We start from the raw sequence: 25,686 nt of genomic DNA, 5'->3' as shown, positions 1-25,686 counted from the left end.
CTTTTCTCCTGGAGTCAGGAGCTGCAAGTGGCAGGCTGGGCAGGACAGAACACACACTGTAATCAGGCCAGGCTACGCCTTTTCTTGTTCAGCTTTACTTTCAGGGTGGAGAAGGCATACTTTATTGTGGAGCCCTACACTGCTTGGCTGGACTGTACTTTTCTGTGGTTAGGTACTACACAGACTTGTTCTTTTAATGATATGGCTTGAAATTTAATCAGAACAGTACTAAATTATGACTGTTCAAGGTAAGACACGTTGAAGTTTTTATTGTCTCACTGAAAGGCATCCTTGTAATCTCTTGTCTCCAGAGGAAGACAATTAAGCAAAATATATACAGTAATCAGTTTTTGTTCGACCTTCAGGACAAGTAAAGGACTCTTTACGAGTTCATCTACTGCAGATGAAGTGCAGCTCATCTGTATTCACAGAGAATATAATTCTCTTTTTTTGAATTTTTCTAGTAGTTTTTCATGTGGTCTCAAAGGTAGGTTTTCAGAATGAGGATTTTGTGTTTACTGTCACTAGATTGAACAAATAGCTTTCAAACTCTAGCACTTGTTATTGAGTTTAATATGTTTAACCAGTTAATTCTTAGGAATTTATTTTGACAAGAATCATCTTGATTCAGTTCTAACAATATGCAACATGGTAGACAGCACTATATATTAGAAGTAGTTACCTAGAAGAAGAAGTTTTCCAGCTACAGTCCTTTCTGGGTAAGGTGTGTTTAAATCTTTGGTCACGTCGATGCCAGATCCCATTTAAATCAAATAAACTTCTGACCACTTGTAGGAAGATAACAGAAGTCCTCAGAAAGGACTTTGGTAAGTACATTTAATTTTAATATTTGCTTTCAAATTGCAGAACTGAATTAATCTGATTTTCTTAATGGCTTTTGATTAAAGTTTCCATGCTAGCCCTAAACCGGGCTGCCCTGCCTGCCTGCTCATTTACATTCATTAATTCTTCTAGGCAGCAGGAAGAGGTTGCTGCTGGTTATGTGCTGGGTTGTGTTCTGCAGCATCAGCCATCGCTCTTGGGAAGGGAGCATCCTTGCTCTGAGGAGCATTCCCTTTGCTGCAGAGCTCTCAGGCTGCTCTGTTCTGCTTCAGGGGGCGCTGAGCACATTCACCTGGGGCAGGTGGCATTTTCAAACCTGCTCTTGGAGGCACACATGCAGTCCACCCCTTGGAATTGTAGCAGCAATTACCTGCAGACAATGGGAGCTGGGAGTGGCTGGTGCTCACCTCGTGGGACGTGTTCTGTCAGGCTGGGCGGCAGGGAGGGTTCTGCAGGAGCTTCTCCATCCAGGGTGACACCCGGGAAATGCCTGGGCTCAGCTGGCCTTGGAATTTCTTTGTGCCCACTAAAAGGCGGCAGAAGTGTGCGAGCTGCCTGTGCCAGCACAGCTCCCCCCGCCTGACTAGATTAAATGCTCGCTGGGATTTACAGCAGATTCCAGTTGAGGCACTTACAAATAGTGTGAATATTGTATTTCAAGGAAACCAGTGGAGTTTATCCCAGTTAAATGGCAGGAGATTAACAGCCCAGGGCACTTCGTTAGTGTCAAGCTTGGAATAGGCTGCTGTTCTGGTTTGAGATTACCAGTCTGGCTTTGAACCACTTCTGTAGATTGCAGGAGGTTTGTGACAATTAAACTTCACCCCTTCACATTTTTGTCCCTCTTCTCAGTCTAGCATTTAATGCTGTTTAAGCAGCTGAGATCAGGATAATGCTTGGTTCAGTTTGATTGAAGGGAAGCAGTGATGTATTGCTCATAAGCTGTACTTCATATTTCAAATGCTAGCTTGAGAATTCCTTCCAGTGTGTGGTTATGCTGAAGTCAGTAGATCACAAATATGGATAACAGGCCTTTCCTGGATATTCAGCAGTAAGTTTGGTGTTTTAAAATCCAGTGATCTTTAGCCTTCATACACACAAAGGGATTTAAGCTTTATGTTTTAAAATCTAGTGATGTTTTAGCCTTCCAAAACACAAAGGGGTTTAAGCTTTATGATTTTATTGTCTGCAGCACAATAAAAGGACATGACTTTGCTTTCAACTGGGCCTGTTGTTTGAAGGTTCACTAAACTCTGCAGATGCTCAGCATACTCATAATTCTGTTCATATGTAGTTACAGTACTTCAAGGTTTTATAGAACTCCCTACCCAGCAGTAGTGGGATTTAGGAGGTTGCTAAATTAGGAGAAGGTTTCTCAGAACTTTAAAAAAAACAAAAACCAAAACCTAAGTATTTTTGTAATCCACACTCAGAAACGTTAGAATGGAGATGGAGGTTTTTTTCTGGCAGAGATCTGTTCTAGTATTTTATACCACATCCTTGCAAGGATGAACGGATAAAAGGACTCAGATTTTTCATTGGGGTATAACTATCCGGGATGTACTGACAGAAAAATACACAGTTGTGACCTCCTTGTGCTCCTGGAGCCACAGCTGTATTGGTGAGATGGTTTTCTTGAGAGCAGGTTCGAGTTGTGGGTGAGCATTCCATGGGAGCCTCACACCTGAGCAGTTCCTGGCCCGTTCCCTCGGAGGGAGGAATCTGTGTCAGTGCCTCTGAGCACGGCCAAGTTTGCTGTGAAGTGTTTCTGGGAGGGTGCTGCAGCACAGAGCTGCTCTGGGTAAACAGAACAGTGTGCCTGGCATTTTCTGGGGTGCTGCATACTGCAAGTGTGCCTGTGTGAGCATACTGAGGCAGTAACGAGGGTGTTCTGTATCAAGTAAAACCACATGGAGTAATTAAACACGGTTTGCATTAAAACAGTTCCTTGTGAGTTCTTTCTTGCTGCATTGTTATGGATGAGGGTGATATATCCTGTCTCCTGTTGCCACTAACTAGTAAAAGATTGCAGATGAAAGCATATTGGGAGTATTATGGTTTCCTGTGTGAGTTCTCTAGGTTTAATCATTTATTGAAGTGTTCTTTTATGAGTTTTTTAATTCCCCTAGGTAAGCATATGGCACATGACATGAATCCATTTTAGTTCATTGAAGAGGCAGGATTCGAGAGTCTGGGTTAGCCTTCCATATCTGCCTGTTTTGCCAATCTGCTTATCTAATTCTTTAGAGGTGAAATAACAGGACTCAGCTGTGTGATGGTGTTCATGCTGTAGTGTATATTGTGCTGTAATTGCACAGGTATGCATTTCATAAGTTTTAAGTTCTTGTTCTCCTGCAGACCAAAACCTGGGTGATGTTGCCTATGGAATGCTTTTTGGTGTGTTTGTTGTTGCCTCTAGCAAAGCATTTCTTGTATTTCACTATGCATTGTTTGCTGGAGATAATTGGTTTTGTCTGGTAGGGAGCAGTTTTCAGGCCCTTTAGGTTGTTTTTCATTTGGCTCTAAGCATCTGTGGATACATGCAATCTTCCAGAATTGCATTTGGGAAAATGGTACTATTAAGGAAATGTAACCATCCAGGAGCCACTCAGGTGGTCACACTCCACCACCTGAGCTGGGGATCGTAGCATAAAGCTAAATATTTAATAATTAAGGGACTCTCCTATTGGATTGTCACAGAGTAGATGACAGCCTGGTAGATGACGTGATTTGATCTTGCATCTTTAGTGATGTAGTGGGAAAAGCTTGGAGGCTGACAAGGAAAGACGCTGCATTTCTCTGCAGCAGAGGAAGACCAGTCATCTTGAGACAGGCTCAGGTGATCAGTTTGAGGCTCTTGTGTGCAGAGGTGAAGGATACTCTCATGTGAGATTTTTTTAGTGCAGTTTCCCAGTCTTTTAAAACAAGTACTAAAGAAATAAAGTTTGGGCTCTTTTCCACCTGTTTTCTTAATGATAGTGAAACCCCCTTATACAGTACAAAAAGCTGACATGAGAGCAAGTCTTCATGTTCTGCAGAATACTCCACCAGCTGTATCCCAAGTTTTCCATGGTGGGGGGAAGCAGAGTGTAAACAAAAGTTTGTTTTGACCAGACTTCCCCCGTGTGGTGCTGAGGTTTTGCTGGTATCACACTTGGCACTGATGGCAGCAGCTCCCCATCACTGTTAGCAGGTTCTTGAATTGCACTTCAGGGGCATCTTAAATCCCAGCATAGTTTGAAAGTAATTTAAATTCTCTGAGTTACTTTTGGAAAGCCTACAGGGACACTCAACTCTTCTGAACATACTTAGCTAGGATTTTGTCTCAAATATTTTAGTTTATTAAAACCTTGATTCAGAATTATAAGAGGAAAGTACTGAAATTAGTATTATAAAGCATTTTTTAAAGGTATTGTCCGTTTCAAATGTTTTGATTTTGTACTTTGTTTTCCTTTCAGTTAACAAGCATAAGCCATGGATTGAAACAACCTATCATGGCATAGTTACAGAAAATGACAACACCGTGCTCCTGGACCCCCCTTTAATAGCCCTGGACAAGGATGCTCCTCTGCGCTTTGCAGGTACAGAATTCATCTGCATTTCTGTTTGAAGATGTGGAGGCAAATGCTCCCATGCTCCAAATGTGTTACTGTGTTTTCCCTGACAGTAGCATAACATTTCAAAGCTTTTAGATCCTAGGAAATGTGTGTGCATGGACTGGTGTTTTATTTCAGGTTTGCAGCTGTATCCAAGTATCCAAACCATAAAGTACTTTGCTTCTTTCAATTAATGTGTACATGGTAATTTTCCTGTGTTTTATTTTTGTTTTGTTTTCATAGTGTCTATCCTTTTCCTCAGTCCTCCTAGATTCCACATTTCACAGCATTCAGCGTGGGAGTTCTGAAACTGATTTTCTTACCATTCTGAAGAGTTTCCTTTGGGTTTCCTTAGTGTTTTTCATTTGTGTCTTAATATGAATGAAAATACTAATTAGTAGAATTAGGATTACATGTGTATGATAAATTTGCTTAACAGTCTAGGGTATGTTAAAAACTGAACAACTTCCTCTGGCTGAAGAAAAGGCTTTTTTTTCTCTAGCAAAGAATGTAGAGAATGATACACAAGATATCTGCCAAGTGTGGGCTAATTCTTCACTTTGAACATAGGATTGACAATTTTCTTACAAACTTCTGCAGTAGATTTTTTTTTTTCTGGAAACGTTTGTTTAGGAATACTGTATTCATTAATTGCATGCACAATTATGGAAAGTCCTTTTGTGAATTTGACAGTGTTAGAAAGATGTGTTTGAAGAATACCACTGGGCATCTGCAGGTATTTCAATTACCTGTAGTGGGTAACACAAGCTTAAACTGGATAATTGCAGCAGTTTATTTGGTTAAGCAAAATTTGAGAATTAAGAATCCTAGTGAAGTACCTAAAGGATGTGACATGAGCCATTTTGGAGAGCATTGCTTAGACTGGCTTCACAGAGGAAGAGATAGGAGAGTGATTAAATTAAATTAAGAGCCATTTGAAATGTTCAGCAGCTGACTGCCTTGAGTGCTACAGTTTTATGGCAGTTTGGTCACAATTTTCTTGAGGTACTGCTTAAAGTAACAGTTTTGTTGCATTATCATCAGGCTGTTATTGTCTCCAGTGAAGTTGAAGATAATGGTAAATTTGCTATTCAGAAGTTGAGAGACAATGCTAAACCTCTGGAATTCCAACTTCCTCATGTATTGGGTGCATATGGCAGAGGCTCTTCTGCTGTCTCAACTGGAAATAAAACAGCTGTGTACAAAAAAACCTTCATGGCCAAACAAAGAAGCTTGTATTGGGATACACAAAATCTGTTAATTAAAGAGAGGAATGGGAAGCCTGACTTGTGCTCTCAGGGATGAGGAGAACATGAATCACCTCTTGAGTTCTTAAGTGCTTTAAATGTAGGTGCTGGTAATCCAGCAGCATTGAACAGATTCTGCAAATGGCAGTTTCTTACCTCTTGGATAGGAATGCTTTCAAGAAAGTACCATCAGACTATCTTCAAATATTTTTATGTGTTTGCAGAGGAAAATCCAATGTCAAAGCATTTCTTAAATGAGACTTTTCCCATTGGGTTGATCTAAATTGTAAACCTGCTTTTATTAAATGAACATTTTTATCAACTGGGAGTTGTATAAACAGAATATATTTGTATAAACAAAATATTTTGGCTTTCCAAAATGGGGATTTTTTTAAACAGCAGCAGCAGAGTTAAAGAAATGAAATTTCGAGTATGGCACGTGAACATTGTGAAGAAGTCTCAGTATGAGACTGTTGGCTTTGACTTGGATGAATGTTGGAGGAGCGTGCCGTGGGGATGTGTGGAAGTGTTTGTGTGCCATTAAATGCAGCAGTCCTCGAGCTGTCCTTGGGGAGCCTGGCTGGGTGAGTGCTGCCTGCTCCCAGCTGTGCTGGGTGAGCTGTGCCCACGTCCTGGCACCAGCCACGGGGCCAGTGGTGCTGTCACAGCAAAACAGAGCACTGCTCAGCATTCAGGGGCTGCTGCAGCCCTTACTGCTGCTTAGTTCCTGCTTAGAAATCAAATTTATTCATGCTTCAAAAGCCTGGATATTTTAATTAATTGTGCCCTCTAGCTGAGCTCTGAAACTTCTGAACTATGTGAAGGTTTAAAATACTTTAAGTAGAGCTTTTTTTCTTTATTTCAGTTTTGAGCGTGTTGGAACATCTCAAAACAAGTTCATTTAGATGCTTTGTAGTACATGAACTGTGGGGCAAGTAAAAGTAACAAATTATTGCTTTGCTCACGCTGTGCTGTGGGTAGGATCCTAAAATTCAGGTGTGCAAAAATAAGTGGGGTTATATAGATGTTTATGTCTCGGGTTATTTGTATGGTTTTAAATCTGAAGTGACACACTTTTGAGAACAGGATGGATATAGTCATGCCAGCTTGTCTTGTCAAATTGCCTGGCATGTAGGGACAGGATGGAATCTGTCTTCTGCACCATCACTGTTACAGGTCTGCTTGAGAAGACAATGATCATTCGTGTTCCTCAGTGACTCTTTTCTACATTACAAATTGAGTCATGTTGGAATTTGATCCTAAGTGGCTTTGCTGAAAAAAATAAAAATAAAATAAAAGACAGTTATGTTTTTTATTGTATGTTTATTGCTTGTGCCTAAAATCAGTCTGATGGCTGAAGCTCTCAAGCAGGGGTTTCCCCTTTACTGTGCATAAAGGAACTGAATTTGTTATATTTGAAACAGCCACTGTTAGATCTGGATGCCTTCACACACAGCTGAATGTGTTCTGTTATGAGAGTGCAGTGGAGGGTCTCGTAGCCAGATGCTTGAAATGTTTCCCTTGGTCTTTTGATGTGTCTGTGCCAGGGCTTCAGTCCCTCTTCTCCCACCCCTGGAGCAAACTCAGTCACATGCCTTTGTTTCCCTCTTGCTACTCTGGGATGCAAGCAGTATTTTGTGGGGGTTAGAAATTTTTAATTGAAAGCATGAATACCTTTGAAATGGGTCTTGTAGAATCTTTATTGATTCTTTTAAAAAGCTCCAAAATCCATCAAGGCCTTGGGTCCCTGTCCCTGGAGGCAGCTCCCCATGCTGGGGGGGACAGCGCTGATGCCCCCAGCCCCTTTGCTTAGGAAGGGAGCTGTGCTGACACGGGCAGGGCTCAGCTGGGAGGGGGACTTTGGGAAGTGTCCTGTAGAGGAGATGGCACTGTGAGCAAACAGCTCCTGTCCCATCTGTGGCTCACTTGCATAGCTGGTAGCAAACCTAAGAGGAAATTTTGTTGCAGTAGTGTTTCAGCCATTATGTCACATCTGAGGCTGTACTGCTGGGAAAATACATAGCTCTCCCTCCACATTCCTTAAATTAAAACTTCTGTTCATCAGGATTACAATTCAGTCTGTGTATTTTTTAGTCATGAATTATGGCAATACTTTATATAGAATAATGTAAATAAATTCAGATAAATTCTACTTTATGAGCAGTTATTAATCAACATGCAATTTTGAAAATATCTCGTTTAGCAGTTGGTATTACTAAAAAAAGAAAAGGAGAAAACAAAGCCTTGATCATATGAAATATTTCAAAATTCTTTAAATGAAAACCTGGAGTTAAAAAATTAAATCATATTTAACATAACTAAAACTCTAAAATTGTAACAGTTACAGCATATCACCACTGGAATTTGAAAATACAGTTTTTCCAAAGCTTTCTGTGTAATGTGTGCTTCTTTGCCTTTTCCTTATTTGCTCCCATTCAACCTTTCCTGTTACTGACTTGGGTTTGTCTTTTTTCCCTTTAGAGAGTTTTGAGGTGACAGTCACCAAAGAAGGTGATAAAGGGTTCTTTCTATCCCTTTTATGAATATTAACCTACTAACTTTGGTTATGAAATGGGGAATCAGCACTGAAACAGAAGATCCTGTCATGCTCTTTTGTCCCATTTATTCTCCCAGTTTTTTTCTATTTTAAAATCTATTGGTAAAAAGTGTTATGTAACCAAACCCTTGGTTAGAAATATCTGTAAATCAGACATCCATTTGAACCGTTTGGGGTTATTGTACCTTGTGTGAACACTGAAGAAGCTGTTTGGGGGAAATTAGCATTTTCTGATATTTTCACTTGCAGAAAATACACTTCTTTGGGACAGCTGAAGTTTTCCACATGCTTTGTGAGGTACTGTGGAAGTGCTGGAGCATTACAGCACCTTCCCTGCAGTACACACCCTTCAGGACTGACTCTAGTGGTTTAAAATATGAACCAACCCCCTTTTTCTGAATACCTCTGGACATGTTTTCATTAGGAGTGTGTTGTTGGTACTAAGAAACCACTGCAACTATAATAGCAAAACAGTGGGGTTTGTTGGTGTAAGAAAATCCCCATCAAAATATAACAAGTTGCAGAGGTAAAAACACAGCGTAGGTAGTGAGATAGTTTGAGTGGCTTTTGTTGTGTGCTGAGCTCACCCAGCTGTGCCAGCCAGTCTTGTAGTGCAGCCTTAGGTTTAGATGTGTTTAGAACTGATGTGCTGGGGACTTCTTTTCCAAGTCAATAGGGTGAAGAGTTTGAATAGAAGGAATGCCTTCTAAATCGTTCCCTGGGAACTTCTTGACTAACATTTGGCCAGTGTTAGTAGATAGCTGTTGAAATGGATGCCTGAGAAGTTGGTATTTCTACCTTTCTCATTCAGTAGTTTATTTTGATTCCCTGATTTTAGCCAGGTACATTGCACAGGAAGACTTTGTCCTTTGATCTGTTGACAGAATTTCTGTAATTATGGTGCTGAACCTGTACTTGAAACCTTTTCATCCCTTGACTTGTAACTGTGCATTTTAACCTCTTGCTCTGGTCAAAGTAAACCAGCTGCCCAGCTATTGCCAGTAGCTTGGCATAGAAGATATTACCAGTGGCCTTGGCTGTATGCTCACATAAGATCTACTCTTGCCCTAGAGCTATCTCAAGTACTCCTGTGAAATGCCTGTCTACATTTCTCTTTTTCTCTTTTGTACTCCTGCATGAATGGATGCAAAGTAAACAAGTTGCTTGGAAGGCAGACGTTTGCTTCTTTTTACTAAAGTTCCCAGAATTCACCCATTTTAAAGCACAGTGCTCTTGCTTTGTCCACAGACCCTCACAAACCCCTGGCTGCAAAATATTTGGTCATTTATTTTTAAAATGTATCATCAGGTTGACCAGTTCTAACCTGTCTTGTCTTTAACTCTGTAGGTGAGATCTGTGGATTTAAAATCCACGGGCAAAATGTTCCCTTTGAAGCAGTGGTAGTGGATAAATCCACTGGAGAGGGAATAATACGCTCTAAGGAAAAGCTTGACTGTGAGCTGCAGAAGGATTACACCTTCACCATCCAGGCCTACGACTGTGGGAAGGGACCAGATGGAGCAAATGCAAAGAAATCCCACAAGTAAGTCAGTCTGGGGTGGGCTGGGGGGAAGTTTGGCTCCGAGGGGTCTCCTGCTTGTGGTGATCTGTGGGCTGTGTATTGAGAGTAAATGTGAGCCAGCTGTTCATACTGGAGGGCTTTTCATGGAACCACAGAAGGGTCAGCTTGGAGGGGACCACACTGGGTCATCTGGTCCAACCTCCCTGCTCAAGCAGGGCAATAGTAGAAATAAAAAGAGCAGCCAGCTGGACATGAAGTGCTTGGACATCCCTTCATTTGTATTTTAGGTGGTACTGCTTCATCCCTTGATGTCTCTGAATTTACATTAGAAAACCAGGTGGGGATAGAAGCAAGGAAACTGCTGATACACTTGAAATCTGTCTTGAGTTGGTAGAGTTTGTGTGGGATACCAAGCCTGGACATTGTTGTGAATTTGATTTCTGAATCCAAAAAACTGGTTCAAGAAGTCAGTATGTATTAAGCTTAACAAAATGCCAAAGCATTCGTGTTTCTATCATTTCCAGACAGCTTCATCACAGAACCCAAGATCAATAGCATGGGGCTCCTCTCTGCCTACAATTAAAGAATGAGAACAAAGCAGTCTTGACTTATCTTTATCTAAGGAAAAACCACAATATAAAATAGTCTCTAGAAAACCCACTTCACAATAACTGTTTGACACTCTGGTGTAAACATCTGCAGAGCATGTGGGAGATGAGCAGTTGTGTGGAGCAAAGAGAGAGGCATAAATAAGATGAGGAATAGAGCAGCAGAGGTCATCTTGGTGACAAACAAAACCTTGCTATTCTATAACTATACAAGGGTTTGAGTTTTATTTGCAAATAACCAGTGATAGTAAGTAAAACTTAGAACTATGCTGAATTATATAGTGATACACTGGAGAAACACCCACTGCTTTCCTAGGTAGGGTAGTTGAGATTGTTTGGTTTATTAATCATTGGTAGCATCTTTCTGAGAGCTGGAATGCTGGAGGATGGCTTTGTGTGGAAAAGAAGCTGCTTGGGCAGAATCTGTAATACCCTAAAAGCATTTATTTATTTGAACAAGAGAAAAGTGACAGTCATTCAGAAGCAGGTACAAATATTCCTGTTAGTCAAACCCCAAACCTTCACATTCATGGAAGTAAGAGGACTGGAAAGAAAAAAGGCAAATGTAAAATACAGATTTTTCCTTGTTTAAAGTACCCAGGAAACAGACCTTCAAAACAAGTTTTCATGTCTTATTTCTTGGTTAGACCCAGCTGTGTAATCCTGGAACAGATATTCTCTGGTAGTATAAATGCCATTTGCCTTCATTTCAGTGGTGTTTCATGGTATGGGAAGGCCATTTGGAACACCTTGCACAGGAGCAGTGCAGATTCCGAGCTGTCAGCTGGACAGGCTGGCATGGCTCAGGTGGCAGAGAGGGAGCTGCTGTACCCCAGGGCTGGCAGGAGCAGGGTCTGCAGTCCTGGAGCTCTGGGTGTGTCATTGCAGGGCCACAGTCCATATCCAGGTGAACGACGTCAACGAGTACGCCCCGGTGTTCAAGGAGAAGTCCTACAAGGCCACGGTCATCGAGGGCAAGAGGTCTGACAACATCCTCAGGGTGGAGGCTGTGGATGCAGACTGCTCCCCCCAGTTCAGCCAGATCTGCAGCTACGAGATCGTGACCCCAGACGTGCCCTTTGCCATCGACAAAGACGGTAAGAGACGGAGCCAGGGCTGGGACTGACTCTCACTGGTCACCCAAAGAGCAGGAGTCACCCTGCTCAGCAGCACCTGGGCCTGCAGGCTGGCACTGACAAGTCAAACAGTGCAGGGTAATTCACTTGCAGATGAGTTTGTTCAAATCTGTGTGTAGTAGGATACATAGGTGTACAGGATGCATTTTATACAGCAGTGACCCTGAAGAATTGTATTGATGTCTGACAATTGCATTTTTTCTGTGTCAGGTTATATAAAAAACACAGAAAAGTTAAGCTATGGTAAAGAACACCAGTATAAACTGACAGTAACAGCCTATGACTGTGGGAAGAAGAGAGCTGCTGAGGATGTGCTGGTTAAAATTAGCGTGAAGCCTACGTGCAAGCCTGGCTGGCAAGGTTAGTTTGCTCTCTTTCCTCTCTGTTTTTAGCATTTGCTGCTACCTTCAGTTAAACATGAGAGATCTTTAATATTGTTTCTTTGGATAAATATCCAGGTTGGAGCAAAAGAATAGAATATGAGCCTGGCACTGGTTCTCTGGCTCTGTTCCCTGGGATGCATTTGGAGACATGTGATGAGCCAATAACCTCAGTTGAAGCAACGGTGGAACTAGAAACCAACCATATTGGCAAAGGCTGTGATAGAGACACCTACTCTGAGAAATCCATCCACAGGCTCTGTGGTAAGAAGGCTTTTGTTAAAATAAAAGTGGTCTCTCTTGTTTACTAGTTTTACTTTGAATTTTGTTAGACCAGAAATCAGTGAGTAGATCTGGTCTTCATTTGCACATGGTTTCCTTCAACTCATTTCCTCACTGGCAGCAGAAGGCATGAAATTGCCTGAAGGTGACTTCTGCACTAATTCTGAAATGTGGTAAAGAATCTCCTTCTTCTGCCTCTCCACTGTCTTACACAGACTAGTAATGTCCCTTGTGTGAGATTCATGTTCAAGAGCTAAAAGAATCTGTGCTGAAGGGTATAGCCAGTAAAGCCTCTCTGTTTTTCTGAGCATGATGGATGTAATGACTGCAATCTGAGGAATACTTGATGAAAAACTAGAGAAAACCAAGAAAGAGTGGTTTGGAAAAAAAACCAGTTAACTTGGATCAGTTGAATTTGTACTGTATTTGCCCTAGGAATAAAGGCCCTTGGCATCCACTTCTGCTGCAGTTAAGGGTCTTATAAAAAGTCAGCGAGTCCTTTGTAGCCATATGGAAGAACTGAGATTACAGGATAAATTATCACTCATGATTTATGTCTTCAACCTCAGTTGAGAGTAATTGAAAGTCTGAATAGCACATAACCCCAGAGACCCAGGCAATTCCTGAGCTGTTCCCTGATTGGGGTCAGTGTGATGTTAAAGGTACCTGCTGCTGGCTGTGCTGTGAGCAGGCAGGGAGCTGGGAGGGGCTGCTCGTGCACTCTGCTCAGCTGCATCAGTTCTGCTCTCACAGCTAAGTACAGTGTCTAGAGAAAGCTGTTGTGCTCATGGGTCTGAGGGACAAGGGGCATTAATGAGAGGGCTCCTGAGACAGAGGCAAAAGCAGGTTCTATAGCTGTGGAGATTGAAACTGTTCTGCTTATTATGAGATTAGTTGTCTACCCAGAAGTCAAATTTGTGGAAGTTACCATGGTGTTAGATGCCTGTAATTAGTGCCACGTTATTTAAAAGGAGAATTGCTTGATTTGAGATGATAGTGCATAATCCTGGCAGTTGGTGCTGAGAAATTAGTGCTGAAATAAACAGTTGAATTTGAAACCAGTGGTGGTCTTCTAAATTTCTGTTTTCATTTGTGTTGTAGGTGCTGCTTCTGGCACAGCTGAGCTGCTCCCCCCTCCAAGCAGTGCTGCTAACTGGACCGTGGGGCTGCCCACGGATAATGGCCATGACAGCGACCAGGTCTTCGAGTTCAATGGCACCCAGGCTGTGAAGATTCCAGATGGTGTAGTCACAGTCAGTCTGAAAGAGCCCTTCATGATTTCAGTGTGGATGAGGCACGGGCCTGGAACCAAAGAGAAAGAGACAATTCTGTGCAATTCAGACAAGACAGGTTTGTCAATACTTCAATTATGAACAGTCTTTGTGGTTGGTTGGTTTTTTATGTGCTCTGGCAGTGCATGTTACAGCATTTTCTCTACCTTAAGGTTTTCTTGGAATTGAAATGAGGTCGACTTTAAAAATCACTATTGTGCTTATGTTTAGGCTCAGCTTTAGATGATGTAGCTTCAGTTTAGATTATGCACTCCTTTTGCTATGGTAGATTACTTATTCTGGCACTGCAGCCTCGAGTTTGCATCTCCAAAGATAGCCTTGTTCTTGATGCTGCCTAAAAACATTAAGACACACATACCAGGTCTAGTGAGTGACAGCATTTGCTGCTGTATATTTCTTCTCCTTAGGAGGATATAATTTCTTTTCCAGAGATGAAGTGGTTTTTTTTTAAGCTTGGCACAGTTTCTCTCTCTGTTTATGACACAGAAACAACAATTTGGAAAATGCCATTAATAAGAGGGAAATGTGATAACCCTGTTTCCATAATTGCCATTTGTAACAAAAAAAGCTCTTCTGTTTGCAAGTAGAGCTCTTTTTCTCCCGCTGACAGGTTTCTCTCTGGCTCTTCAGTGCTGTGCCTGGGTTTAGATTGGGTTTGGATGGAGATAGTCTGTTCTGCAGCCTCATGGGTTCTTCAAGAGTGCCCTCACTACTGCTGCAGATGTTTTACATTCCTCTTGCCATGCCTGATTTACTTCTGCATTGATTACTGCCTATCAGTTACTTCAGTATTAAAGTGTGAAATTGCAGAACGTGTGAATTTTGTTGGTAAGGCTTGCAGAAAGTAACACTGTTAATTCAAATATCTGTGTGCAGATATGAACCGGCACCACTACAGCCTCTACGTGCACAACTGCCGCCTGGTCTTCCTGTTCCGCCAGGATCCTTCTGAGGGAAAATCCTACAAACCTGCTGAGTTCCACTGGAAGCTCAATCAGGTGAGCCTGAAGGGCTCTTGGCTGGAGTGCTGCAGTGAAGGGCTGTGGTGACTGATGTCCCTGGTAGTGTATGTAGGAACAAATCCTGTCTGCCACTCCAGGCTCCCACAGCCCGTTCCCCAGAGCCCAGCAGTGCTTGTTTTACGTGTTCAGCTTCACCTTTTCATCTTGAGTAGCAAGCAGAAAATACAGCATCAGTCTTGCAGCTGTGACTGAATGCACTCTAAGGTGGAGTGCATGAGAAAACAGGAGGTATTTATTCCAGGTTGTTTCTAGCATTCAGGTACTTCTGAGCATATGACATTTTCTCAGCCCCCTGTATTTGTGATAAATAGTCGTGGTTTTTTAACAGTTGCTCTCAGCAAATACCTGTCCTTTGTCAAGTAAGGTTGTCTTATATCAGTATTTCAGGATGTGCATGCATGTAGATATGTATTTGTAGATTGAAATATGCTGTTATTTAATATAAAACTTAAAGGAAAAGAAGTATATGCAGCTTCCTGTATTGGCAACAGAATAAAGAAACTTTTTATTAATATTTGGCAGTCAGTTCCCTTTTCAGATGCGTGCCATGTGTGTGAAAGATCAACTGTGTACAGGCTTGTGTTGTAGGTTGTTGGTACATCTGCATGTATGTTTATGTAAAATATAGCACCAGATCAGTTAGTGACCTGTAATGGGGAAAAAATGACAGTAGAATTTTCAAACTGTCTCCACCCAGGTGTGTGACAAAGAGTGGCACCACTATGTTGTCAACGTTGAATTTCCTGCTGTGTCTCTTTACGTGGATGGTGTTTCCTATGATCCCTTCCCAGTCACTGAGGATTACCCACTCCACCCTTCCAAGATAGAAACACAGCTGGTGGTTGGAGCATGTTGGCAAGGTAACTATTTACAATTGTTCATACTTGTAATTAACTTTTTTAATGAAATCTTGGTGGTTATCTGGAAGTACCATGCATTTTTTTAGTGCATGAAATGTAACTTGTTTTGCCTCTCGCAGATGGGTTTTGCTCCAAGCTGGTATCACATATTTCCTGAGTCATTTTTTGCAGGAGTGTTTGTTTGTATTCTCGTTGGCCACAGGTGTGTGGAACACAAGGCTGCTCAGCAGCCTGTATTCCATCAGTGTGATTTTTGTGGTGGCCATGGGAATACTGACAGCTTACTTTTAATAATGGTTGTAACAACACCTCATGCACTTCAGATTACCAAGCAGAACACTGCATTTCAAGTAGGTTGAAAAGCATCTTGTAGGAAAAGTGTTCTCATCAATGTCCAGCAGACAGCTCTGCAGAGCAGCACAGCAGTGCTGTCTCTTGGGTATTTTTTCCATTTCTGCTTATAAAAATAGACATCTGCTTTTTTGTCTGCTCTATTCAAGCTGCTCTAAGTTATATATACAAATCTTCTCCAAGGAGAGAGAAATTTTATCCTTTTGAAGAAGTTCTTTTAACATTTCTTTTAAAATTTTAAAAGCAGACTTTAATTTTTGGTGCTTCCATCTGATAAATTGTCTGCTTAATATGTGTGATTCTATTATTGATTAAGAAATCCTTGTTGGTAATGGCTTCTTTTGATCAGCTTTCAATACCTCTTGGTGATTTGCTGTATTAGTCTGGATCTCACCTCAGATGGAGCCAGTTGTTAGAATTGTGTCATCTTACTAAAGTGGTTTGTGGGAGGTTTCCCCTCTTGGTTCAGGTATTCTGCAGCTCTTGCTGCTGTCACTGCTGCCTGTGTGTGGGGCTCTTTGGGCTGTGGGGCCATGACTGTTCTTGTAACAACACAGTGCTGTGTCTTCCCTGCATTGCAGCTTTTCCAAGAACTCAGAATCCTTTGGGAGCTGGGTCCAGTATAAGCAAACTTTGGGGGATGTGCTGCTTTCTGGGATTAGAGAGTTTGCCAGATTGTAACTACTTGGTCCTTTCCCTATTGTCCTATTCTTTGTCTTGCTTTTCTACAGAATATACAGGAAATGAAAATGACAATGAAACTGTGCCCGAGACCTCTGCAGGTTGCTGGAGTTTTTTCCCTGCTGTTTTATTTCGTTTTTAAGCTAAGACATTGCTTCATCTCGCACACAGCATGAAATGCAGGCATTGCATTTGGGCCATTGACCTTCACATAATCCTCTCCTAGGCTTGTGTCTTCATTGTGCTTCATTTGCAGAGCATCATCAGCTGACTTCTGCTTGGTTTGGGGTTTTTTTGTTTGTTTGGGGTATTTTTTGGTTGCATCCAAACCAATGTACCTTCACCTACAGATCTGCAATGGTTGTGATTGCAGTGAAGTGAGAAAAAGTTGCTGATGTAAAATATCAGCTATAATCTCTTTCATCCACTTTTGTTAAAGCATAAACACACATCATCCTGTATAAATGTACATATTTATGCATGTAGGTATGTGTCTTTATGATAGAGTTTATCCAGTGCATTGGGAAGGACCTCTGTAACAAAGGTACCTTTGCTCCTCTCTCAGAACAACTGATTCCATGTTTAGATCAGGCTGCTCATAGAGACAGACCTCTGACTTAGAGTGGATATTCACTTGGTCAGATATTTATATCAAATTCTAATTACAGTGAATGGGCAAAAAAGCTTCAGCTTCCAGGAATTTCAGATTGGCTACAGGGTTATTTCCTCATAACAAATTTGAGTGATAGTGTGGTGGGTTTTGTGTCTTGAGTTGAGATACTTAAAATCAGTGTATATTTTTAAAAGTGAATTCAAGATATGTTCCCTTTCTGTAAAGTTTAAGAATTGTTGGAATAGTCTGGATGTAGCTGGCAGGGGTTTTCTAGCTGTGCATCACATTTTGATTTGGCAGGGAGGGAGCAGCATCCACGGGCTCCAGAAGCTGAAGCTATATGAAAATTGGATAATTTGTAACAGGACATTTCACCACTGAATATTTGAGTTGTACCAAGGATCTTTTATCACTTAGAACTTTTAAAACAAGCTTAGACACCTTTCTAAAGTCAGGTTGCTTAGTAAGTAATGGGCTTGAAATACACATTTCCAGGGGTGTTTTGTGGCCCTGGGATGTAGCAAGATGGACTTGATCACCTAGTGTGTGAAGGAATAAAGGGCTTAATAGGTTGCCTCATCAGACTGAACTCTGCTATCTAAAAATGAGTTGTGTGGGTTTAAACTGCTCCCTTAAATCTGCAGAGAAGATGGCACCTTGAGAGGGGGCAGGTATCTCTTGGACACCTCTCTCAGAATGAGCTGAATGACTTGACAAGGTTCCTTTCTTCCCTTGGAGTGTAGGGAGAGCCTGTAGTGCTGGTCCAGGTGGGGATCCCTCACACCTGCAGGGATGTTGTCCTGTGTCCCGAGTAGGAGGAGGTGTTACCTCAGCAGCAAGATTCAGGTTTCATGGTTCATCCCATTGGTTCTGTGTTGGATTTCTGAGCACCACCTCGCTGAATGGGGCTTCTTTTGAAATGTTTCTCATGGAACAGTCAGTTCAAGGTGGCCACAGCTGTCTGAAGGCCACGTGCATGGTGAACTGTTTAATTCTTTCTTTATGCCTGACCATAATCACAAGGTTAACGGCCAGAATGGATGAAAACTAACCTGCATGTGTGTAATACTGTGTGTATCAGCTGGCATTCTTGTTGTTTTACACAGGAAAAAGCAAAAAGAATCTAAACAAGTAAAGATTTTTCCTCCCTCCTTTTTTGAAGGTGGTGAGCTGCACATGGCTCAGTTTTTCCGAGGCAATCTGGCAGGGTTGATGATCCGTTCTGGTAAACTGGAGAACAAGAAGGTGATTGATTGCCTCTACACCTGCAAAGAGGGGCTGGATTTGCAGATGGCTGATGGTGTTGGCAAAGGTGTGAAGGTAAATTTGCATATAAACAGAGGGGATCATGTGTTTTCCTTCCCTGATAAAGAGTTACAAGTTTTACTGGCAGAGTTAACAGGGTGTCCCAGATATAACAAGCTCATCTCTTCTGGCATTTTGCATTAATGTCACATAAAAGTAGGAAATTTTTCTTTTATAAACGTGGACTTAAGAATGAAAGTTACTCTGATATCTTCTAAGTCTTGAAGAGAAACTCTGTATTTGTAAGCCTCTGTTTTCCTGCTGTGCAGGTTATCTAATAAGAGATCTTTAACAAGCAGCTTCATAAAATAAGATTAAATGGCTTTTTCAGTAGCAGGGTTGTGTGAACAGAGCTAAATTTCCCCTTTATGTTAGCTGCCTGTCTTCTGCATTACTAGAACCAGAACTATGATATGTGCTTAGATTTTTTTCTTAAAGAATGAAACACCAAATGCATTCCACTGGGATAAGGCAGTGAGTAGGGAGTTTAGACTATGTGCCACAAGGGCAGGAAATAATGACCCTGTTGCTTTGGCTATGGGTGTAATTATCCTGAATTTACCAGTGCTGAGCTCCAGTTGGAATTGCCCAGATCATGTCACTCAGCTGGCTGTTCTCTGAGGGGTTTTCCCTTCTTTTCAGATCCACATGAACCCGAGCCAGTCGATGCTGACCATAGAAGGGGATGACATAGACAGAGTTGACAAGGCCATGCAGCACATTTCCTACCTGAACTCCCGGCAGTTCCCAACGCCCGGCATTCGGAGGCTGAAGATCACCAGCACTGTCAGGTATGTCCTGGTGCTGAGTGGAGCATCCCTGTGCTCCCTGCTGGAGCCTGGTGCTCCTGGATCTCACTTGGGAGAAACAAAGGAGTCCTGGCCATCACACGTTTCAATACAGCAAATATTTCCACACCAGCACTCTGCTCTGTGCCTGAGGAGGGAGCAGGGAGTGTGTAAGGTGGGGAGGAAAGTGCTGCCAGAGTGTGCCAGTGTCTCCAGTCACAGCTTCCTGAAAGGGTTACCTGTGGCTCTAAGTCAAAATGTAGAAATGAGGCCAAATGGTAACTGTAAGTAAAAATTAAATGTAAGATTGCTCCCTTGGTGGCTGTTTCATGCTTTCCAGGGCAGCTGATGAATTTATCTAAGACTCTTGGGTCTGAGACAGCTTTTCAAAAATTTATAAAGCAATTACTGTGTGTAACTGTGCTTCCCTCTGAAATAAGCACCTTGACTGCAAAACTGCTTCTGTCTCTCAGGTGTTTCAATGAAGAGGCCTGTGTCTCCATTCCCTCTGTGGAGGGGTATGTCATGGTCCTGCAGCCAGAGGAGCCAAAAATCAGCCTGAGTGGCATCAACCACTTTGCCCGCTCTGCCTCAGAGTTTGAGAGCTCCGAGGGCGTTTCCCTCTTCCCGGAGCTTCGCATAATCAGCACCATCACCCGGGAGGTGGAGCCCGAGGGAGATGGGGATGAAGATCCTACAGGTAACAGCCTCTGCTGCCCACCCTCACCTCACTCACTGCTCCTGGCCCAGGCTCTTCCTCCTGCAGAGAGCTGTGGATTTCTCTTTTGATGCAGAATCCAGTAAGGGGAAAAAGGTGTAGATCCTCTGCTCTGGGTTAACAAAAACTTACCTGGAAGTGATGATAAGTCCAGGCCATTATCCTCATGTAAATATCCCTTGTTTGTATTTTGTATTTTATTTTTTAAATCATTGTTTCATGAATACTCGTTCTCCTCGGGCCTAGATTTTAATGTTTGTTTTGGTGTTTCTGCTTAAATCTTTGGCTTTTTCTCTGATTTTTAGTCCAAGAGTCTTTGGTATCTGAAGAGATCATGCACAACCTGGATATGTGTGAGGTGACAGTTATGGGAGAGGAACTAAATCAGGAACAAGAGAGCCTGGAGATTGACATGACACGACTGCAGCAGAAAGGCATTGAGATGAGCAGTTCCAACCTGGGCATGATAATCACAGGTGGGGGTTCCTGCTGCTGCTCTTGGGAGGGTCTGAAGGGACTGTCCTTCTAGAGAGGTAGTTTATAACACCTTACTCCAAATACTTCATTTTTTTTAGAATTTTGAGCTTGGACTGTCCTTAGAATTTCAAGCGCAGCAATTCTGTGGAAAGCTGTGATTTTTTAGAAAATACAACATTCTGAACCTTCCTTCTGTTCTTTTCTCTGTTCCAAGTAGCAGGTCTCCTCTGGAATGTGGAACTGCAGTTAGACTTTGCCCCAGAAGAGGCTTATTCCTCCCACAGATAGCCTAGGAGCATGCATCATTCTTTTCTTTTCTGTTTAAGTATTCCATAGTAAAGCTCCCAGAATCCCTTCAGACTCACTGGCTTTGGGATTTCATCACCAAAGCAATCCACAGGATTTCAGTGGAGCCACACGTGTGTGCCAGGGGTGTTACATTTCTGTTCTCCCTGAATATCCAAGAGAGCTCAGTGAAGAGAGGGGGTCCCAGCTGTGTGAAGCTGTGGCAGCCTTTGGCAGAGCAGCTGTGTCTCCCCACAGGGGTGGACACCATGGCTAACTACGAGGAGGTTCTGCACCTGATCCGCTACAGGAACTGGCACACGGCGTCTCTGTTCGACAGAAAGTTCAAACTGCTCTGCTCCGAGCTCAACGGCCGCTACGTCAGCAACGACTTCAGAGTGGAGGTGTGTGAGCAGCTCCTCCCTGCCAGGGCCTCCCCTTTGGGGCCTGTGTGCAAGTTCTTAATTGATCAATTATTGATTCCGATTTTGTCCTGTAAATAAATATTAGGGAATGTGAGCATTTCAGAAAATATTTTCTATATAAATGTGGTTTTAGTCCTGTATTTCAGCTTGAAATAGAATTGTTGTTTGTAGAAGAAGTGGCTAATGGAGGTGTGAAGGTGAAAACCTTGCATTGAAAACACAGATTATTAATTAGCAAATGGAGTGAAAGTGGTGCTACCAGAGAACTGAGTGGCCTTTGTGTGTCACTTCTGGAGGCCACAGCTGCACGTGCTGGGCTCGTCACTGTTTTGCTTGTGGGATGTGTCAATGTCTGACACTAAGGGATTATGTTAAAGCACAGAGAGGATAAAATGGCATTTTATCTGCAGCAGGGTACAGGTTAATCATTATTTCATATGCTTACATCAAATATGTGGAAGTACAGCAGAAAGTGGCATTAAAGGCACTAAAATTTAAATTTTTTTCTCTTTATTTTTATCTCTTCAGAATTCAGAAACTGTTGCATTTCTGGAGTTTAACACTTTGTGTTTGTCTCTAGGTGAATGTTATCCACACAGCCAGCCCAGTGGAACATGCCAATCACATTGCTGCACAGCCTCAGTTCATTCACCCAGTGCATCATTCCTTTGTTGATCTCTCCGGTCACAACTTGGCAAACCCTCATCCCTTTTCAGGTCAGGATTCTCAGCTGCTGAAGCTGAGCAGAGTTCTTTTCCCAGAGTTCAAACCAGTGTGTTGGACTAATAAATCAGGCAGCTGCTCAGTCCTGTTCTGTTGCCCAGACAGAGAGGAGTGAGATTTCAGAACCCTGTGAAATTCCCTTTCCTGCCAGCAGAAGAGATTTCTGTTGGGGTGTGTGTGTTGGAAAAGGGGAGGAGACTGCAAGACCTGCAGAAAGTGAGGAACTGGGACAGAATTTCTTCTGAATGGCAGGAGGAAAAGATGGCAGTGCCATTCCTTTGATGAGTCACAGGATCTGCCCTTTCTGTTTTAATTACATTAATTTGGCAGGGGTGTAGGATGTGAGGAGAAGAAAAATAAGCAATTGAGAAAGGAGTGTGGATGTGGTGGAATGTGCTTTCCTTGTGTTTTCAGTCCTTCAGATTGATGTAATTATATTTAAGGAACTGAGTCTCGTTGTTAATTTCTTACTGACTTTTTACATGGCTGAAGACAAACAGCCTTAGTGTAATACATATGAAATATAACTTAACATGGAATACTCGTGTGAAGCCATTTTCCCCAGCAGGTGATGATGGGAAGGGGAGTTAGCACAGTGTGAGTTACCAGTGCTGTGTGTTCTGGCTGCAGTTGTCCCCAGCACAGCCACGGTGGTGATCGTGGTGTGTGTCAGCTTCCTGGTGTTCATGATCATCCTGGGCGTGTTCCGCATCCGCGCCGCGCACCAGAGAACCATGAGGGACCAGGACACGGGCAAGGAGAACGAGATGGACTGGGATGACTCTGCTCTGACCATCACTGTGAACCCCATGGAGGTAACCCTGGGAGCTGCTGGCCTTTCCCAGCTGGAATGGCTGTGGCTGGCCGTGGGCAGAGGAGAACCTGAGAACAGGGCAGAGACATTACCTGGGGATGTAGAATGAATGTGCCAAATTCCAAGAGCCCTTGTTTGGGATCTTGCAGGGGTTAGAGTTTCATGTTGGAGAACGGGATTTTACATCCAGCATCCAGCACTAGTGTTCATCACGTGCACAGTGCCTTAAACAGAGCTTGCTTTTGTCTAAACTTGCAGGAATTTATTGCCAAAACATCTGTGTTTATGATGTTTCCTTCTCCTGTGGCTGACATCTGAATTTTTAGAAAATTGGGAACAGGAAAGATGTGTGCACTTCCTGCTTTTTGTCTATTGTAAGATCCTTTTCCAGTAGAATTTGCAATCCTGGATCCTCCTTCACAGCCACTTTGTGTAGAGTGCCAGGACTGACAGCAATGTCACTGAACTCTTTTACAAAGTGCTGCTTCCTTTGTCTTTTCTGTTTCTGCCTAATTCCTGCTGAACTTCTAAATCCAGCAAGGAATCTGCAATAGCTCTTCCTCAGTATAGTGACTTGAATAAAGAATAAAAAGAATTTTGGCCAGTATGGTAATGACAGCTAATTTTTGTCTGAACAGACCTATGAGGATCAACACAGCAGTGAAGAGGAGGAGGAGGAGGAGGAAGAAGAAAGTGAAGATGGAGAAGAAGATGACATCACCAGTGCAGAGTCTGAAAGCAGTGAGGAGGAAGAGGGAGAGCAGGAGGACCAACAGAATGTTAACAGACAGCAGCAGCTGGAATGGGATGACTCTACCCTCAGTTATTGATTCTAGCTGCTCCCTTTGTCTTTATGTTCCCGCTCTAGAAGACTCCACTGTAACACACTCCATTGGTACCAAGGATTCATGGTGTTTAAAACAAAAAAAATCATTCTGGCCAGTAGATTGAACCCCCCCACGAGCCGTGTTTGTGTTCTGTCAGCTAGTTCCCGATGTTTAGGGTTGTAGTTAGCACCTCTTCCTTCAGCCATGCCTCAGTGACTGGATTTTTTTACGCTCTGTGAGAACCACCTTGCACTTTTTTCTTCATGTCATCTCAGCTAAGTGACTCTACAGCTCTGTAGCCGTTGCACATTATTTTCTGAACTGTCTTTTTTTGCTCAGTGAAACAAACTTGGCTTTGTTCCTTTTTCTCTTTCTAAAAGATGCAAAGATTGCTTGTTGACAAAGGGTAAAGCTGCTCATTTCAGCCTGTTGATTTCTTTTAATTTTTTTCCCCAAATTAGTGCATGTGTAAAGTGGCAGAATGAGGTTAATATGTAGAAGATTAACAAGACTTTTTAATATTTTGTAAATATATTGGAATTATGTAATTATGTCATTTGTGGTAGTGAAAACAGGGATTGGGGTTTAAAACATGCTAAAGTGAAAAATCATGCGGCATGAACTATTCCAAGTCTCATCCTACTGCAGCAGGAGCACGGGCACAGTTCTTAGTGTAGATGTTCAGTAACTCTGTCTTGGCCTTGACTGCCATGTGCGCTCATGCCCCGCTCTCCTTGAGCTCCTTCCTTTTCTTTCACCTCCTTGTTTTTGCAGAGGGAACAGACAAAGCTTGTCAGAAGTTGTAAAGGCTTTAGGAGCCTCTGCAGAGGCTCAGCTCCCCCGTGCACTACAGTTTGGTTTTAATTTTATTTTTTTCCTCCAATTAAGGCTTGCCATAGAGGCTTTTTTTAAGTTATTGGGGAAATAACACTACATGTATGGTGGGGTGTGGCCACAGCTCCTGGTAGTTGCAGGGAGGGTGCCTGCAGTCCAGAGTGGGCTGTGCACACTGCAGCCAGGTTTGGGTGTAGGGGAAGTCTGACACCTGGGGACCTGAGCACCTGGGCTGCCCTTCTACATGAACAGGGATTTGGAGTTTTTTGTTGTTCATTTCTTCTCATTTGGAAGTGGGAGGGTTTGGGATGTAGCCAATACCACTGAACACTCCTGCTCCTCCCCTGCAGCCCCTTGTACAGTAATTCCGATTGTCGGTGTTTTAAGCCTTTGTTTACACTTAGTAATTGTGTTTTCCTGCTGGTGAAAAACTGTAGCATAAATTATCCAACCAGAAAACCTTGGGAATCATGTTAATTCATGTGATTTGGGTTGTTTCTGATCCCAGTTCCAATTTGGGATTGCAGAGGGCAGTAGCTGGAAGGTACAAATATGGGGGGTTGTTTTTTCTGTCAGGCAGGGTTGTTTAACTTCATTTGGTCTGATGCAGAGTGGTGAATAATGAATTTCTGCTTGATCTCTGTGGAGGTGGACTAAAGAGTAACTTGTTCTGCCTGTAGCAGGAGCCTGGGGCTGCCTCCCCTCCTGAGCACGGTAAGGCAGCGCCAGCATTCGCTCCTGGGTGTGGGTGCAGAGCCCAGGGAGCCACGGCCAGAGAGGGGCACGAAGGGTCCCGAGTACCTGGGGGGTAAAAGATGGGGTTGAGCCCCCTGTTTGTACAGCTGGATTTCCAGAGCAGCCCCGCTGAGGGAACTGAACCATCCCTGCTCAGCTGGACTCCCAAACAGCCCGGGAATGTAGATCCTGCCGGGATGGAGGGGGGTTTGCTCTGGGGGAACTGAGGAGTGCCTTTACAATAGAGATGGACCTGGCAGCAGGGAAAGAACCCACACCAGAGCTTACTGTTTTTTGGGGTTGTTTTTGGTTTGTTTTTTTAATGTAAATTTTAGATTTCTAAAATGGGGAAATGGTTTTGACTACTTACGTGGTAATTAACTGCTAGTTTTAAGTAAACTGGGAAACTTTTAACTTATGTCTGACAGTTGTCCTGTGTTAATGTGTAGAAGACTTATCCTTCCATATACTGTTGCTGTAGCTGCTGTATTTTAGACCAAAACTGATCATGACTTAATGGTAATTCTGAGGGGTTGTAATGTCCTGATGCAGTTTGTAGCCACTGTGGGTATAACTTTTCAGATGTGTATATTGGTAACAGGTCAGTTTGGAAAGTCTATAAGCTACAATAAATTTCTGGTTCTAAAAGTTGTTTGCATTTTTTATTTTACTTAGTGAAACAAAGTAGAACCCAGTTATATAAATGGTGTTAATTTGCCTCTGCTGGGGGAGTTTTGTGGCTGTTGCTCTCAAGCACAGAAGGAC

At 42.6% G+C, this 25,686-nt stretch overlaps 1 protein-coding gene across 4 annotated transcripts in view; it reads left to right on the top strand.

Moving 5' to 3' along the window:
• The window catches only part of CLSTN1 (calsyntenin 1), a 30,315-nt gene extending 4,746 nt beyond the window's left edge, over positions 1-25,569 (top strand). The window contains exons 2-19 of one of the 4 annotated variants that reach the window (XM_015648358.2): positions 4,302-4,424; positions 8,168-8,197; positions 9,591-9,786; positions 11,262-11,470; positions 11,720-11,869; positions 11,968-12,153; positions 13,273-13,521; positions 14,340-14,461; positions 15,183-15,345; positions 16,428-16,478; positions 18,153-18,310; positions 18,938-19,086; positions 19,557-19,783; positions 20,107-20,277; positions 20,822-20,967; positions 21,569-21,704; positions 22,342-22,526; positions 23,164-25,569. In XM_015648358.2, coding sequence (XP_015503844.1) covers positions 4,302-4,424; positions 8,168-8,197; positions 9,591-9,786; positions 11,262-11,470; positions 11,720-11,869; positions 11,968-12,153; positions 13,273-13,521; positions 14,340-14,461; positions 15,183-15,345; positions 16,428-16,478; positions 18,153-18,310; positions 18,938-19,086; positions 19,557-19,783; positions 20,107-20,277; positions 20,822-20,967; positions 21,569-21,704; positions 22,342-22,526; positions 23,164-23,355 — 2,843 coding nt within the window. In that variant the 3' untranslated portion in view covers positions 23,356-25,569. The remainder of the gene's footprint in view (positions 1-4,301; positions 4,425-8,167; positions 8,198-9,590; positions 9,787-11,261; positions 11,471-11,719; positions 11,870-11,967; positions 12,154-13,272; positions 13,522-14,339; positions 14,462-15,182; positions 15,346-16,427; positions 16,479-18,152; positions 18,311-18,937; positions 19,087-19,556; positions 19,784-20,106; positions 20,278-20,821; positions 20,968-21,568; positions 21,705-22,341; positions 22,527-23,163) is intronic. The other 3 variants (XM_015648360.2, XM_015648359.2, XM_015648361.2) reach the window with 3 other exon arrangements.
• The last annotated feature ends 117 nt before the right edge of the window (positions 25,570-25,686 follow it).

This window comes from Parus major, chromosome 21 (assembly GCF_001522545.3).
Source record: "Parus major isolate Abel chromosome 21, Parus_major1.1, whole genome shotgun sequence".
In the NCBI taxonomy this organism is placed as follows: Eukaryota; Metazoa; Chordata; class Aves; order Passeriformes; family Paridae; genus Parus; species Parus major.
This window is presented reverse-complemented; position numbering and strand designations above follow the sequence as displayed.